At 36.2% G+C, this 17060-nt stretch overlaps 1 protein-coding gene across 12 annotated transcripts in view; it reads left to right on the forward strand.

The window, feature by feature from the left end:
- SRBD1 (S1 RNA binding domain 1) overlaps positions 1-17060 on the forward strand; it is a 127268-nt gene that overhangs the window by 18848 nt on the left and 91360 nt on the right. For all 12 annotated transcript variants that reach the window (XM_040552524.1, XM_040552535.1, XM_040552531.1 and 9 more), the window contains 5 exons: positions 1966-2069; positions 6068-6175; positions 13451-13608; positions 14866-14956; positions 16004-16111. In XM_040552524.1, coding sequence (XP_040408458.1) covers positions 1966-2069; positions 6068-6175; positions 13451-13608; positions 14866-14956; positions 16004-16111 — 569 coding nt within the window. The remainder of the gene's footprint in view (positions 1-1965; positions 2070-6067; positions 6176-13450; positions 13609-14865; positions 14957-16003; positions 16112-17060) is intronic.

The following is a 17060-nucleotide window of genomic DNA, read 5'->3' on the forward strand; positions in this document are numbered from 1 at the left end:
CTTAAAAAAGAATTGGAAATTAAAGTCCTTGGTAAAATATACAAAACTTAGTGAGTCTGAGTAAATCTGGGGCATAGAGGAGAGCTGTGAAATAGAAAGGATGTTGCATTTTTGTGATAAGCAGAATTAGGTTTGTGATGCATTTTGTGACTAGATTAAATAATTGTTCTTGCTTTTTTTTAACCATCTGTACTTTTTTTTGCTCTTAACCCTTCCACTGGATCTGTTCATGTCTAGCATAAAAGCAGTCTTTTCTCCAGAATTGAAAGATTACTTTGTCTAGAATAGCTGTATTTGAATGTTAATTAAATATATATATCTTCATTATCTTAAGAAGTGAAATTGACTAATTGCTTTCCTCACTGAGCATTTCCTAGATGATAGCAGTTCTCTGAACACATCTCACTTCAAACAGGAGAGGCAGATTTTTTTCAGAATAAAAAAGTAGAAAAAATATTAGCTAGTGCAGTGCAGCTGGTTTAAGTTGAGGTGACTGACACGTTCCACAGACGGAGCGCCTGTGGAAAATGCGATGCAAATCTTGACCCTGCTAACAGCGTGGTGAATGATGACATTATAATTCTATCAGATGCATTTTTTGTCCTGAGCATCATTTTGATTTCATTTTAGCTTGACATTTAGCTTTTCTCTCTATTTAAAAATAAAATCAGAATAAACATGAAAGCATTTGATTTGTTAAAATGTGTCTTTCTAATCTCTACATGAAAACATTTGCTTTGGCAGTCAAGGTACCAGATGCTATAATATTTCACATGCAATCTTTATTATTAGCTTTGTTGTTCAATGATATGTCAGGCCTGGTATGTCACAGGAGCAGTATGGCTGAGGAATATAAATTGGTAGTATGTCCTGGAGTCATTTTAAACCATTGTATTTAACATATGTGACATGTCTGAGTTAGCTAGTGATTGAATTAAAGTTCATGATTGACACGGAATGCTCTGTTGTGACAGTGCTTAGGGCCTGCTACGTACAGCAACATGTGTAGTAATACAGGAATGTCAACTTCTAGCAGATTTTTTATTTTTTGTTTTTGCACGTTAAAGTATTTTGGAAGGGAAAAGGAACTCTAAATAAACGTGTTTTATTTGTAGCTGCTTCTAAGTGCTATTTTGCATCTAAAATTCCTTGGTTGGTGAGTTTCTTTACTTAAATTGTAAGGTCTCTTTCAGGTGACCATTCCTCATCTTCAGAGTGAGTTTAGACTAGGAAATGCCCACCAGTACCCTCCAGTATCCAGCACTTGCGTTGCCATCCTGTCTTTAAAGGGGGAATCAGACTTCCATTTAAAATAAAACTGCATGCAGATAGCACTTGTGCAGCAAGATTTATGTTTAGATCATGAATATGCAGTTGTGTACGCAAGACTGCCAGAAAAGTGCATACATTATAAGGCTGCAGCGTTAATATTGATGTAAAGAGTGTAGCTACAATATTTTCAGCTGTTTTTGAGCTAGGTGTGAATAACTGAAAATTCGTCTTATTGAGCTGACTACCTTTGTGTCACAAGCTCTGATTTACAATTAATTTTAAATTTGGTTGCTCTTGGGAAACAAAATCAAGGACTAACTTTTTCCCTTTGTGATCTCTAGCTCTGATTGTAATTACTTTTCAATTCATTTCTTGAGTTTTAATTTGGCTTATAAAATTACTCAACCAACTAAATTCATGCTGACTTGTGTTGTAAGATATTTAAGATAAAACTGAATCTTGGGATTGCAGACTCAGTGAAAAATGTAAGCTTTGTTATGCCACGGTGTGATTTTAATCTGTGTTTAAATTGTGGATGTTATCTGTACAACCTCTTACTTTGTGAACTGATTTACTGTACCACCATCATGATTTGCTATAGAATGTCAAGCAAGCGTGTACACAAATGTTGATAAGTTTATCTTTTGGATATTTTGTGTGTCATCTGTCTCTGCCATTTATGTTTGCACTCAGATTCTGGCCATTAACCGAGGGGAAAATCTGAAGATCCTGACAGTGAAGGTCAACATTCCTGACGGGGTGAAGAACGAATTCTGTTGGTGGTGTGTCAATGAAAGGTCTGCATGGATACATATTCTTACGGAAGTCTTTTTTTTTTTTTTTTTTCCTGTAGACACCTACATACTGAAATATACCTCACATGTCGTGTTACATTAAGAGAACAATTTAAACAAATGCATATTAGATGAAGCTATTAAATGGATACGTCTTACTCTGCATTTCCCACTGCTGTGGCATTACACAAAAAAGATCATGCCTTTGGCCATTTCTGGGAAATTCTGGCTCCATTCTTCAAGCAATTGAATTCTTTAAAAAAAAAAAAAAAAGCGAAGACATAACGAAAGGTGAATGTATTTTCAATTTGAAATATGCATCACATCTATAGTCTTCAGCAAAAGAAATTTGCAGAATCCAATGGAATATACTTCCAACTTCTGAAAAATAACTTCATATGCCTGATTGCAATGATTAAAGAGGGCTGCCTCAGATTTTAAATCAATAAAGGATGTAACTTTGAAATCTAGATGTCAGGAATTTTGTTCATAGACATGGCTAAAAAATGTATTGGATTTAATAGACAACCTAAATGTGGTTGTGTTCAATCCATAATTCTCAAATATTATGTGACCTGATTCTTGTGTTATGATCTCTGGTTAAGTCAGAAAATTTTGGATGTTTCTCCTATTTCTTATCAATTTGCTCTGACAAGTTTCTTTTTTTTGCTTGTAGTGAGACCCGTTTAGTATTGCATAATTTTGATGGCTTTTTTACAGAAGTTTTGGTTAAATATATTTTGTGCGGTATCTCTGTCACTCTTTTTCTTGGAAACTGCACTGTACCTTGATGCTCTTCGTTGGAGAATATTGTGGTCCAAACCCTGTGCATCTTCCTTGCACACACAAAAGACAGGTTTATCTTCCTTAAAAGGCTGAGATATTTAGCACTGTGAGTATATCTTAAAAACCTTTACCTCTGCATCTTAAAATTCAATTACCAAATGGGGCAAAGAAGACAGAGGAAAAATAAGGCTTCTTCAATATGTAAAAGCAAATATTTTTCTTCTATACAGAGTCCAAGAAAGAATGTGGTAAAAATGCACGTTTTCACTGTAGAAAATTCACAGTTCTGTTTCCAGCATGGGCGCCCCTGAAAGAATTAAAATGTTTCACTAGATAATATAATCTAGGACTAACAGGAAATCACTTTTTTTTCAGTAAAGTATCAGGATTAATAAACACACTGAAGTATAATTTTAATTTTAATAAATGTAATGGAATTTCCATCTTTCTTACACCCCTCCACCTCCACACCCTCCCATATATTCTGTAGGCAGAAAATAACTACCAGTCTTGCTTTTACTGCATCTGTGACAGGATTTGGAAGCACTGTGAGCCACAGATAATGGAACAGCTTGTCACTGCTACACAAATGAAAGTGGGATGTAAATTGAGATATTCTTGGTTGATTACACTTTTGTGAGTCATCCTGAGATAAAAAGAATATTGACCTTGGAAATGGAACTACTTATTAATACTTGGCATTTCTGAGGCTATATACGCTCATAGCTTTTTACTGTTTAAGGGCAACTTCTCCAGCACCACGGGATTTCAGAAGGAATGATTTTAGTAGGTATTGATACATTAACATCTATCACAGATTGTAATCTTCCTCGTTTGATTGACGACTGTTATCGAATTGGCAAATATTTCTTACTCAATGTGTATTCTACTCTGCAAGCTTGGAAGTAATGGTCCAATGGTGGTAATTGCATTATTTTCATTGCATTGATTTACTGGATAGAGCAGAAGGTTAAGAACACTTGTTTGGGGCAAGGAGTTCAAAACTTTGCAGAGGAATTAACTGATTTGCTGAGGTCACACCCATAATCAGGTGCAGGACCACAAGCACAACCTTGCTACAAAGTCTGCCCAGTGTTCTAGCCACAAGACAGTATCATCTACTGCCTATTGAATTAGTAGTAAATATGCTGACCTTTACTTGTTCTTCCGAAGTTATTTTTTTAGCATTAAATGCCACCAGGATGGAAAGTGAAAAGACTTTGAAAGACGAGAATTCTTCATTAATGTATTGAGCTCTGTGTAGATGCTCTGAAAATACCGTGTTTTCTTTGCAAAGGCAGAATATTTTGTGCCTGTAGTAGCATCTATATTTTGAAATTTAGAATTGCACTGAAATCTCAGGAGTATTGTTATACCTGACCCTATGGAATGTACTTCTTTACCAGAAAATGGGATTTCTGTAGTTTGACAGCATACATAGCTTCATTAACATTAGAACTGTTAAGGTCCTGAAGATTTAATTGTGAAGTGGGAGATAGGGAAAGGAACAATGAGAAACAGCCAGAAGAGGGGCTGCTTAGCAGGCTTTGTGCATAAAGGTGTGGTGGAGTTCTTCCTTTGGAAGGGGTGTGAATTTGTTCCAAAGTACGATTTCATCCATGAAAATGAAGTTCAGTGTCTGACAATCTTTTTTGTCAGTTTCTAGACAAAATTCTCAAATACTGTGTAAAGGCCATGGTACAGGCTTTAAAGGCATGGTTTATGTGTGGTTACCAATTTGGTACAAGTTTCATGTAGTGTCTTGGAGGAAAAACAAAACTCTGCTCTTTGTGCTTCAGGTCTAAAAGCCTAGATGTGCTCTTCTAAAAGCTCTTCCTGGAATGGTTATTAGTTGATATGAATGGTTCTTAATGTCGGCTACGTGAGCATTGATGGGGTTTGCCCTTTGAGGTGTATTAGTGGTCTAAGCTGTTTATGCTTATGGTGATCCTAGTTGGGAGCACATGCACATAATAGAGCTGATCAGTGGAGTAAGAAGATATTATGTATATGGAGGTTCTCTAAATAGGGCTTCATTTAAAGGGCTTTAGAAGTCAGTTCTTGATTAAATAATTCAGAAGAATCTGTTGTTAGAGGAAAGCTTAACTGGACTAAGATATTTAAAATTATACACACATGCTTATACTTTTTCACTAAAATGGATTTTCCTCTTTCCTCACAAAGTATTGGAACGGTGGAAATGTAGTATTTGCTATGAATTGAACTTAGTGTTTGGCTGTTTTTTCTTTTGTAGCAATTTTAGGATTTCTAATAGAATGTTGCTTGAATAATTTTAACTTGTGTATAGGTAGATAATAAAAACATCTGCTGTGATAACCAATTTACAGATAAAAGATTTACTATCCAGCATTAGTGGATGAAACAGCAGGGTGAAACAGCTGCCAAATTTCCAAATTCATTCCTGCTTGCACTGAGGATACTTTCTGGGGGTAATGTAAAGTCATATTTGCCACCTGTACAAATTGCATGTTTATAGAAATGAATGGCAATAAGTGGATTTAAACCTTTGGCAGTTTTATATGCATATGGAAAAAGTCTCTAGTTACAAATAAGTATAGTAGAACTATTTGTAAAAGCTGTTAGCAAAGGGTTGATGAGGTCATGTGGCTAAGCACTGAAAACTCTGGAAGTTGTATAAGTAAATGGTAAGCTTAATTCTGCTCCCATGTCTATGCATTGATACAGTGTTGACTTGATCACACATTTCTCAGCTATTATGTACACAGATACTTAGAAAAAGAAAAGCTGTCTTGGGAAATTGTAGAGTCCACTTAAACAACTGAAAAGCTGTCTGGGTAGGAGCAGTCAGTTTAGGATTCTTAGCATTTCTGAGTGAGTGCAAGTAAACAAAGCAAAGTCAAATGTGAAATTCAGTCCTGTTTTTTGCCTTAAAAAAATTTTCCAGACGTTTTAACATATCTATCTATCTAATCACTTTGTAGTTAGAGATCCAGGCATGTGAAAAATACACTGAATGAAAGAAAGCATGGATGTTACCAGTATTTTTAAAAGCAATGAAAACAAAAATAGTTGGACTGTAACAGAAAATGTTCATAGTCTTACTTCCATTTGAGCATAATATACCTGACTGTCTCCCTCCTCCCTTTTCCTTGGGAGTACAATTTCCTTTTTATTTGAGTTTTTGTACATCTGTTTAAAGCATTTATTGATTTTGTTTTTCTATTCTTACGCAGATGGAAACCAAAACAATTTTTAAAACCAGAATTTATGAGGATACTACGAAACTCAGTAGAGGATGCATATAAACGCCTTATATATCCTCTCCTCTGTAGAGAATTCAGGTAAGCCCAGAATGAAAGCATATTTTCATACTACCGATTTCTTAAAAATTCTCTTCTACTTGTTTTATAGTATCTTTTATACATTTGAAAATATGGGAAGTCTTTTACCCCTCCATGTTTTCAGAAGAAAAGAACTATGTAGTCCTGTGTTCAGTAGATATAATTTGTGACCCTTTCCAGTTTATGCTAGGATAGAGAAATGATCTTCCTGTTAAGACATTTTGCACATTTTATCTGTTTTTGTCTTTGTTTATACATTTATGAAGTATGCTATAGAGATACATTACAATAATAGAGTTGCATCGTTATCCTCTTATTAGCTTTAAAGTATTATGTTGTTGAGTTTCCCCAGTGTCTCTTCATGTCTCAGCAATAGTACAGTCAGGGACTTTAGTCTGACTCCAATTCTTTTTACCTGTTTGAAAGAAACCTACAAAGTAATTGTTATGGCTGGTAGTGTCCCTAATGTTTGTTGTCTGCACTTCGTGGTAAATGCAGTAGTCAGTGTGTTAGTCTGATACCATTTTTGTGGATATTATAATGGCACTAGAGAAGTCAGTAATTTTATTTCTTTTATCATCAGATGGAACGCCACTTTGTGAGATCTATGATATTGTTCTAAACTTAAAACTTAGAGTAAAAGTAATACTAGATAGGGTATTTCCATGGTTAAGCGTAGAAGTTTACCATGTAATTGATATGATTGAATATGTCGGTCTGCATTCTAAAAGTGTTGTCTTCTAATGACGTTAGGCTCAATTTGTATTTGAAGTTTTCATTCATGGCTCTTGTGAGGCCTCACCTTGAATACTGTGTTCAGTTTTGAGCCCCTCACTACAGGAGGGGCATTGAGGTGCTGGAGTGTGTCCAACAAAGGGCAGTGAAGGGTCAAGAGAACAAGTCCGAGGAGCAGCCGAGGGAGCTGGGGTGGTTCAGCTTGGAGAAAAGGAGGCTCAGGGGAGACCATATTGTACTTTACAGTTACTTTAAAGGAGGCTGTAACGAGGTGGGGATTGGGCTCTTATCCCAAGCACCAAGTGATAAGACAAGGGGAAATGGCCTCAAGTTGCACCAGGGGAGGTTTAGGTTGGATATTAGGAGAAATTTCTTTACTAAAGGAGTTGTGTGGCATTGAAATAGGTTGCCCAGGGAAGTGGTTGAATCACCATGCCTGGAGGTCTTCAAGAAACATGTAGATTTGGAACTTAGTAACATGGTTTAGTGGCAGACTTGTCAGTACCAGGTTAAGGGTTGGACTGGAAGATCTTAGAGTTTTTTTCCAACCTGAATGATTCTGTGATACTATGGTTAATGCTAGATATGATTGTAGACCACATATCAGCCTATTTCCCTTATGAAAAGGGAAAAAAGTCATGCTTCCCATACTTCATGATAAAAGGAGAAGTAGCAAGGTCTGTCTTCCTCTGAGGGTATAGGCAGCCAAAAGCACAGTCCTGCTACATCTTACCCATCCATTCTACCATTCTTTTTTCCAGCCTTCTAAATTAGTATTAGCATCTAGGATGAAATTAACTCTCTTCCTTTCTAGGCCGTTTTTTTCCCCCAAAGCACCTGGCAAGAATATTGTCATGTTGGCTAATGGTACTGATGCTGTGATTCTTCTCTTTGGAATACAAGAGAGACTGCCTAATTATTGTGTGTTTGATTTGGGCAAGGCTTCCTGATATGTGACCTAAATTTTAAAATTTGTTTTGAGGTAGTTCAACTGGAGTGTATAAGAGACCTTGTTTCTCAGATCAGAAACATTAAAATGACTTGTGCCAAAATGGCTTGTGTTGGTTATTCAGAATATTAGGTATCTGAAATCCGTAATCACATTGTGAAATGTAGTTCTTCCTTACCTGCCTGGCTGCTCTCCTATGTTTCAGCTCAAATTGGAGGTGTTTTTCCTTGCTTCTCACAAGCATTGTTAGATGGATGTTCAGTGTTCTTCCTGGTAGAGAACTGACAGCTAGTTTTGAACAGCAGATATTTGTAGTGGCTTTTGGGTTTGTTCTTTACAGTATGTTGTGTTCGGTCATTATTTTGCAAGTGAAATTGCTTCACATCTTTTGATTAGTCACCCTATGGTGAGCTTATCTTTTGCTAATTTGGATTTCACTGTTTTTGAAAATGAGAGTTGACTCATTTTTGTGACCTTAGTATGTGTAGCTACTTCAGGGTAGGCATTGTTTGGCCAAAGTGATGAACATATCGAGACAGTGAGTCCAACTGTTGGCTTCCGTCAAATGGTTGTGAAAGTCTTTTACATTCCTACCCTTCTCTAGAATCAAACTTAAAACAAAGGTAACAGACTTACCTTTTAGTGGGGTTTGTTTTTTATCATGAGTAGTCAAACTGTGACATAAGAGTTCTTTTCTCGTGTTTTTGCTTCATGGTTCCTACCACAGGACTGTGCCCCAGCACATTTAACTTTTTATTCAGATTTTAATAACAAGAGGTGTTGTGTATAACAGTGTGAGAGCTGCTGCAGCAGTAGGTTGCTGCAGGATTTTCTGTTCCCTTAATTACAAAACAAACAAACAACTTTCTTCCCTACTACTTCGTAGATGTAGCTCATAAGGCATACTTGAAAAGAATACTAAGCTTGCTGCCTGTTCCTGAGTGGATGTCTGCTTATGTTTTACTCATTGTGATAATTTGACATGATTGGCACTGTCTGGTTAGGAAAAGCTGAAACTGCTCCTATGGAGAAGAATGTAAAGCACCTGCCAGTATTATTCATTATCCATGACCACTTAACCCCTTAGCCTTCTTTTATTCTTTTCCCCCATACCAGGAGCTGATTTTTAGGACTCTTGCAAAGGGCTGCTGAAGTATTCAATACCTCCTTTTAGCATTAATACCTCCAATCTATCCCATGCTGTTTTTTTTTTTTCTTTTCATTTTATTATCATTAAACGTTGGAACAGAAAGTTTCCAAGAATGTATTGCAATTTCTGGTGCTTCTAGTGATCAGAAGGATAAAACTTGCCAGCAAGGCAGCTACCTTATTTATTGTTTAATTTCCTTTCTTTCACTCTGTCAGATACCATCATTTCTTGTATCTGGTATAATAATGTCCAGTGTTGCTTTTGGCACTTTGAAATACTTTTTATCTTGTTGCAGTTCTGCATGGAAGGATTCCATCAGGATTTGTTGCAAGTGATGTGGCATGGCCATTTTTTAATGGATAATCCTTTCCTAATTTTCCATGCTTTCTTGAAGTGAGTGCTTTTCTCTCTTCTGTCTTTAGGGACATAAACATTTCTCTGTATATCTTGTTTCACACCTGAAGCTAGTTTGCAGATATTTTTCCAGGGAAAGGATTGCCTCTAAGACTGTATATGGAAGTGAGGAGTTCTAAATCTCAGTTTAAAAAATGACTCATCTAACTTTGAAGAAAGAAGCTAGTAAGTCGTGATTAGCTTACTTGCTTTGATTACAACATATTTTAGTGATACAGAGTCTCAGGACTTCTTAAAGTTCAAGGGAGGGGCTCGAAATTCTGACTACGTCAATACGTTTTCATTAGGCAACTGCAGTTTTTTGTGTGGTTTTTTTTTGCTGTTGTTTTCAGTTTTTTTTGTTTTCCTGTTTTTTTTTTAATTTCATTATCTATTTTTTTATTATTATTATTATTATTTTTTTTTTTTACAAAATAATCATTCCTCTTGTGTTTGTAGAGGAGGGCTGCTTTCCTCCTCTGCCTTATCTCTGCCATATTAATGAGAATTATCACAAATTGCAAAAACATGAAACTAGGCATCTAGCCATTTGGATGAAGCCAATTGTGCTCTGAAAAAGAAAGAAAATACATTTTTTTGAAGTAGCTTAATATTTGTTCAAGGATCAAACGACTATTCCAAACTTAAAATTAAAGGCCAATACTTGGGACAGTAGATCATGTCATTGACACAAGTGTTGAGTGAGAGACAGTTAGAGAGAAAAGAGATGTCTATATTTGAAATTAAAAAATACAGGATATTATGTAATAGAAAGGCCATACATTATGTTCCCCCTACGCACCTGGCACTTTCAGTAACATTTCCTGTTACTATAAAAGTTTCTGTATATCCATGCCAATTTTAAACATGATTTCCATAAGGTGCACGTAACTAATAGCATGTGTTTAGGGGCAACTTTAATTCCCGCACAAGATTCCCTTCACAGGTGGACTGGAAGGTGGGTGGATTTAGCCCCGTGGACAATAGGGAGCCCGTATCTCTGGGATAGATGGAGAGCTGGAATTCAGCTTGTACCTGTACAAAGCCTCCAGTCCAAGAGCTTTTAACTTTCCCTTGTTTACAAACCAGTTTTAAAATTCATTTCTATGCACATGTGCTGGCTGAACCTCTGTTGTGCATGTATGTAGAAGATCCATACAGTTGTGAGGTTTAGGTATTTGCTTTTTTGTCTCTGACCTCTTACAAATTACATCCAGTATTTCTGGTAATTGCATGGACTAGAATTCAGCCGGCACCTCCACCAATTACCCTGGATTCCCACTGGAAGAAGGTGGTTCCGTGGTTTGGGTTGCTTTTATTTAATGTTTTAAGAATGGGATGAACTGTATTGTATTACAGAAGGATGCTGCAAGACTGAATGGCAAGAAATGAAATGGCAACTGAAACTCAGTCGAGATGACTGTAAAGTGATGCTTGTGAGGGAAAGTAATTCTCCTTTTATATAGAAAATGATGAACTCTGGAACTACCCTGGCAGTCAGGAAAGTGACTTTGGCACTGTGGAAGATAGTTCCATGTAAATGTTAAGCTCTCAGAAAAGATTATTTAGTTGAGGAATAAAGTCAAAACAGAGAATCATAGATATAGTTTGCTTAAATTTGGAATTCAGATCCCCTCAGCTCAGAAAAATAATAAAAATATAGATAGTTAATAGTTAGTTAATCAAACTGGAAAAGGCCCAGTGAAGGGGAACAAGGTATGAAATTGTTTCTATGTAGCGGGTTGACTGGGCTGCGACTTCTCATCTTGGAAAAGAGAAGACTTACGGAGATGGAGTGTGAAGAGTGGCACAGAATTTCCAGGAATAAATTTTTACTCTCTGCTAGTATAAAATCTATGGGGACCATAAAAGTTAAAAAGGATCAGCCTCCATCCAGAAGGTGGCAGCTATTCTTGCAGTTTGCCATGGAACTGTAGAACTTGCTGCTAAAGGATTATGTGGATGCAAGATCTGTGCATGGGTTCAGTGGGATACTGGCTGAGTAGCTGGACAGGAGATTTGTTGTGGACTAATTTCCTGAGCTTGACATTGTTTGTCTCGTTATAACTCTGAGCTGAAAGCATTTGGAGGCTAGGATAAGAGTGGGGAGTATTGTATATCCTTCACCATCTTTCTTTAAATAACGTCTGTGTTAATTCCGTACACTTGATACCAGACAAAAAAAAAAAAAGGTCTTTTGTTGCATGTTTTCTTAAAAAGTACCCTACCAACAATGTGAGAAAGAACAGTTCACTGAGCTTTAACACAAGACTATGAAACTGAATTTTAGCATACCTATGGAGGGAGAAAAAAAAAAAAAGGGGTGGTGGTGGCGGGGAGGTGTTAAGTTCCTTATATACAAATTGCCCACTTGTCCCTAAGCCCGTTCTTGTGTTTTGCAGTCATTTTACTTGTTTATTTCTTTAAAATATTTTTTCCTTTCCTTGGTTGCTCCAACTTTCAAAATGGACACAATGGGCTGGCAGGGAGGGAAGTTGTGAACCAGCTATGTGTGAAATGCAGCTAGGGTCGCAGAACTTACTGCTGGCAGTAACATCTCTTTCTGAACCCACAAGCTGCACACAAGGATTGTGTGAATGACTGAGAGCTGGAGAGACAAGCATTTACCACAGATTGGCAAGAGGACCTCTAGACCACAAATGAGAGATGAAGACTTTTTAAATTCCTCTGTACTGCTGTGGGATGGGATAGGGCTGAGCTGGGTGTTTGATGGATTCTGGGATTGCTCAAGTGAAGATTCTTGATTTTTTCCACATTTAAAGATTACCCAGAACAGCTTCATATCCAGTTGTGTCAAATAGCCTCCATGAGAGTTGTTTGGTTTGTAGCCTGCATGAGACTCAGGTGTTGTGCAATGGTTGATTTAAACAACTTGAGTAGTACCCCCACCACCATGTTCTTACAGAGTTTAGTTAACTGGAATTCATTTTTTTTCTTCTGTGAAAATAAGCTCGGATATTACATTTTTTAGTGATGTGTAGAAGAAAAAGGGAATAAGGGCCCTGGCAACACTAAGTTCTTTAGAGGCTTTGCTGGACTGCTTTTGCTTGCCTAATTCTTGTAGTTATGGACAATGTAACGGAGCTGAAAATGTCAATGAGTGTCTGCAAGGAAAAAAAAATCATATAGATAATGAATATTTGTGTCCGCATTGCTTTTTCAGTTTTGCTCGTTTATGTAAGATGCTGTACTGAGACGAAAATACTTGTCCTTACCAATCATTCACTGGACACTTTTGACAAATAAGACATCGTGCATCTTGTACACCTTCACTCAACAGTGCTGTGAATTGTCTCACATAGCACTGTCCAGTAAGCATTCTTGCTTAATGTCATTGAAATCAAATTGTTAATGCACTAACTACTACTTTCAGTTGAAGAACATGCAAAAGAACGGTAAGGAATATCATGACCCTGGGAACCTTCTGGTTTGTTTGGTTCTTAGAAAGCAGAGAAATCCCTTACAGAAATGCATCAAATCTACATGGTTCTGTGATACCTGTTAAATAACTTAATTCATAGATGGAGCTAAACGCCTCAAAAGTCATGGTGTGTTAACAATTAATTGGGTAGGCCCTTGCACATTCTCTCCAGTAGCTCTCAGCCTAAATGATGATCCTTTTTTTTCTGGGTAGTGATTTTTTTTCAAAACTGGGAAGTTACTCTAACTTCAGTCTGTGTCCTCCTCAAATCCATTTTTCTTTGCAAGTAGGTATCAGTTTTCAATGGAAGCTGTTCTCCACTCAAAATTATGAGTTGATGTTTGAATGTTAATTGGTATGTGTACATTTTTGTTGGTGTTTCCATTACGCTGCTTGTGTTGGTTTACTTTCTTATACAATTCTCTCTGGTTCTAATTGATCCTTTTTTTTTTTTTTTAAGTTTCCAAAACATGAGTGAAAGTCTAATATTTAGTTAGAGATGATGAAAACATAAGTGGAAAAAAAAACTTATAAATTTGGAACAACTTGAAAGTGCATTTGAGAACTAATTCAGGGAAAAATGATGTTTGCTTTCATCCTTCTAAGATCGAAGTTGACATCTGATGCAGAGAAAGAGTCTGTGATGATGTTTGGGAGAAATCTTCGGCAGTTGCTTCTGACCAGCCCTGTGAGGGGTCGTACTATGATGGGAGTAGATCCTGGCTACAAGCATGGCTGCAAGTTGGCTATTATTTCACCAACCAGTAAGTTTCAATTAAAAATATTCATCTTTTTTGAAAGGACTATTAAAAATACATATATATATTCAATTGCAGGAAGGAGTACTTTCAAAACCATACGTTTTATCAAATTGCTTTTTTTTTTTTTTTGGTTAAGCTTTTAGTGGTTTTCACACATCCTGTCTTGCAAATTCCTTTCTTCAGGCACAAAGTTAAATTTCTTGCACATGGATTTCAGTGTCTCCTTTGGTATTATTACTCCTTAATAAAATAGAATTTAAAATTCCCTCTGCCTTCTTGAATACAAGTTCAAATAACTGTGCCTCTCAGTAGTCACCAAAGAGAACACCTGGCATTTTTATTAACAAAGAGTTTTTGAATTTAAGTGCTTTCTATAAATTAGCTTTTTTTCATGGGTAGTATCTTGGACATCTGGACACTTTATCAGACCTTTTGTTGTGTTAAAGTAGTATGTGTGTTAATGTGAGAAGTCAGAAATGTTGTATTTGCAGAACCTTTTAGTTCATTTTTAGACAGATGTAGAAGACAGCCTTTCCAGTGCATCATAGCTTGATCTGGGGATACACACCTCTTTAGGTGCAAGAGGAAATTGTTTTCCTTATTTTGTCTTTGCTTTTGACTGGAAATATGCAAGCCCAGAGAGGGTGTAAGAAATGTGTTTCTGACATGAGTTAAAATGGCAATGAAGCTGAAGTAAATAGTTATTAGCTTGCATTGTACCACGAGGTCTAAGTATCAGTTAACACATGCTTATTTCCATATTTGATAGGTGGGATCATGGTAAGAGCTGACAATGGAGTTCTGGTACTCTTGGAATGCAGGTCTATAGACTAAATTCCTAATTGTCATCTCTCTTTGGTGGATGCGCCTTAAAAAATAAAATAAAAATTACTAGATTATAGCATTAAATCTTCTGCAGTAAATTGCTACTTTTCTCTTTTGATGATATAATATTTTATATGTCTATTATGGCTACATGCTCATTATTTGTTATTTGGATATGGTCTCGGGGAAATGGAAAATGCATCAGCTCAATTTGCTTTGGCAGCCAAAGAGTTTTTGTCCTCTGCCCACCATGCTTTTCTTCTAACCAGATACAAAAACAAAGGGGAAAGGTGGCTTATTAAAAAGCTTTATTTGTGAATCATCAACTTGAGTAGTTCAGCAGGAAATAGCTTTGGAATATGTGTTTGTTTGTTTGTTCGTTTTGCCTTTGTCTTTTTTTATTTTGTTTTTAAATGGCTTTGCCTTTTGTTCCAGGTCAGATACTCCATACTGATATTGTCTACTTGCATTCTGGTCAAGGATTTCGGGAAGCTGAGAAGATAAAGAGACTTTTACAACAGTTCAAGTATGTTAAGGAAACTTCCATTTATTATTCGTTCTCACTAAACATAATGAAAATCTTCGCAGTATCAATACTGGCCTTTGGGGAGAATCAAAATTTTACTGATTTAATTGGAATTATTCATGTTTTTTCTGTACTTCAGAGCTTATTTTCCTTTGTGTTCATGCTTTTACAGGATGTATACATTACAAGCATATGAAATGAAACAATGACTATGATTAAGACTGCATGCTATGAATGTATTCCCATAAAGCTCTGTCAATCCGTTTATTTTTAGGAATAGAAATTAACATTCAGCTAAGGTACAAAGATAGCCACACTATCTTCCCCCCCTTCCCACTCTAAACCACTCACTGATCTTTCCCTGTTCCAAAAGCCCTGTTTAGTTTTAAGATGTTTATTAAGCAAAAAAAAAACCCTGCCCAGATAGATCTCCAGATGATCTTGCAAATAGGGACAGCATGATTTTATTGTATTGAACCGTTTTGGGAACCCCGATGGACAGACATCAGTTCACTGAATCAGTTGCTGAATGGCCAGAGTATACAGCTGAGTTTGTCTTTAAGCGTTAGATTGGCTTTAAACATTTGTGATTTGATAGCTGATTGCCTCTGACTGCCCCCAGCACAGCCAATAATCTTGCAAGCTGTTGCAAACTATGATGTTCCCATTAAAGAATTAAGATTTTGGTTGCTTGTGCATTCTTTTTTTTTCTTGATGCATAACAGATGAAAGAAATACCAGGTGAATGAGTTTTAGGACTGCAAATACATTACACTTCTTTTACGAATATGAAATACCTTTTTTTTTTTTCCCCAGCTATTGCCATTCTTACAAATGAGTGAAAACTTTGACTCATCTCTTCAAGTCACATTGAAAACCTGTTAAGCGCAGTGTGATATTACAAGGAATAGGTTCTTATTAAATACAGCCATTGTATTGTGTAAAACAAGATGTATTGGTCATTGATGTACACTGAACATTATGTATGAAAAAGCCTAAAAAAAAATAGCTAAAAATAATTGTTCTTTTTTTCTACCCCACACAAAGCTGTAGCACTGTTGTGATTGGCAATGGCACAGCCTGCAGAGAAACAGAAGCTTACTTTGCTGATTTAATTATGAAGAAATACTTTGCACCACTGGATGTTGTTTACTGGTAAGATATCTTTGCTTGCCATGGTGTTTATCAGTTCAGCATATTTTAACTTTACAGGCGTTTTTTAAATGTAATGTTTTTAAGTGGTTCTTTTTGTTGCTTTGTCCGTTTTGAGTCAAGCTTGACCCATCCTTCTAGCCAAAGAAAAAAGGGTGTAGCTCTTCAGAGCATGGAAGTAGCTCTCCTGAGTCTGTAAGAGACTCAGTGAAGCAGTTTATTTTCTCTTCCTGAGATTCGCTCTGTTGATATTATGACAACAAAATATGAGAGAATAGTAGCTCCAACATCTGTGTTTGGCATTGTGTGTTCATTTCTTGATAGATGAAGTTTAAATGCAAATGATAGAGCTTGTGTTGTCTGACCCTGGTATGGAATGCTTGCTAATTCTCCGTGTGTTAAGTTGTCTGGAAATAAATATCGTGTTAATACTTAGCAAATGTTTTGTTGATACCTAGTGACTTGTCCTCTTAAAACTTCAAGTTTTATCCATTACTTTGTTCAAACTAAACTGTTCTGCGTTTGGTTTCGATTGTAACTGTACTATATTGCTTTCTTTTCTTCCATGCAGAACTTCTCTTTTTTCTTATTCACACCTAATATGTTTTTAAAGCATTTTTGGTGATTGACATTAGATTATCTTTTGTGCTGAAGTTTAAGAGCAATATTTACTTTTAACTATCTTAGCATGCTGAAATAAGTTATCTAAATTGTTGAGAAAGTTCTGACCTTTTTCTTTTAAAACTACTATATACAGTTAATGGAACTTTTTTTACATAGATTAGGAAGTTATTTTACAGAAATGTTCAACAAATGTATTCTTCCTACTACATTATACTTTAATTTAAATTGCACTTGGTCTTTGTTTCTCAAATGAGCTTACGTTTGCATACTTCAATCTGCTTTTTAAGAGACATAGTAAGGATTTTCTGATTTTTTTTTTAATGATTTG

This window comes from Cygnus olor, chromosome 3, assembly GCF_009769625.2.
Source record: "Cygnus olor isolate bCygOlo1 chromosome 3, bCygOlo1.pri.v2, whole genome shotgun sequence".
Lineage (NCBI taxonomy): Eukaryota > Metazoa > Chordata > Aves > Anseriformes > Anatidae > Cygnus > Cygnus olor.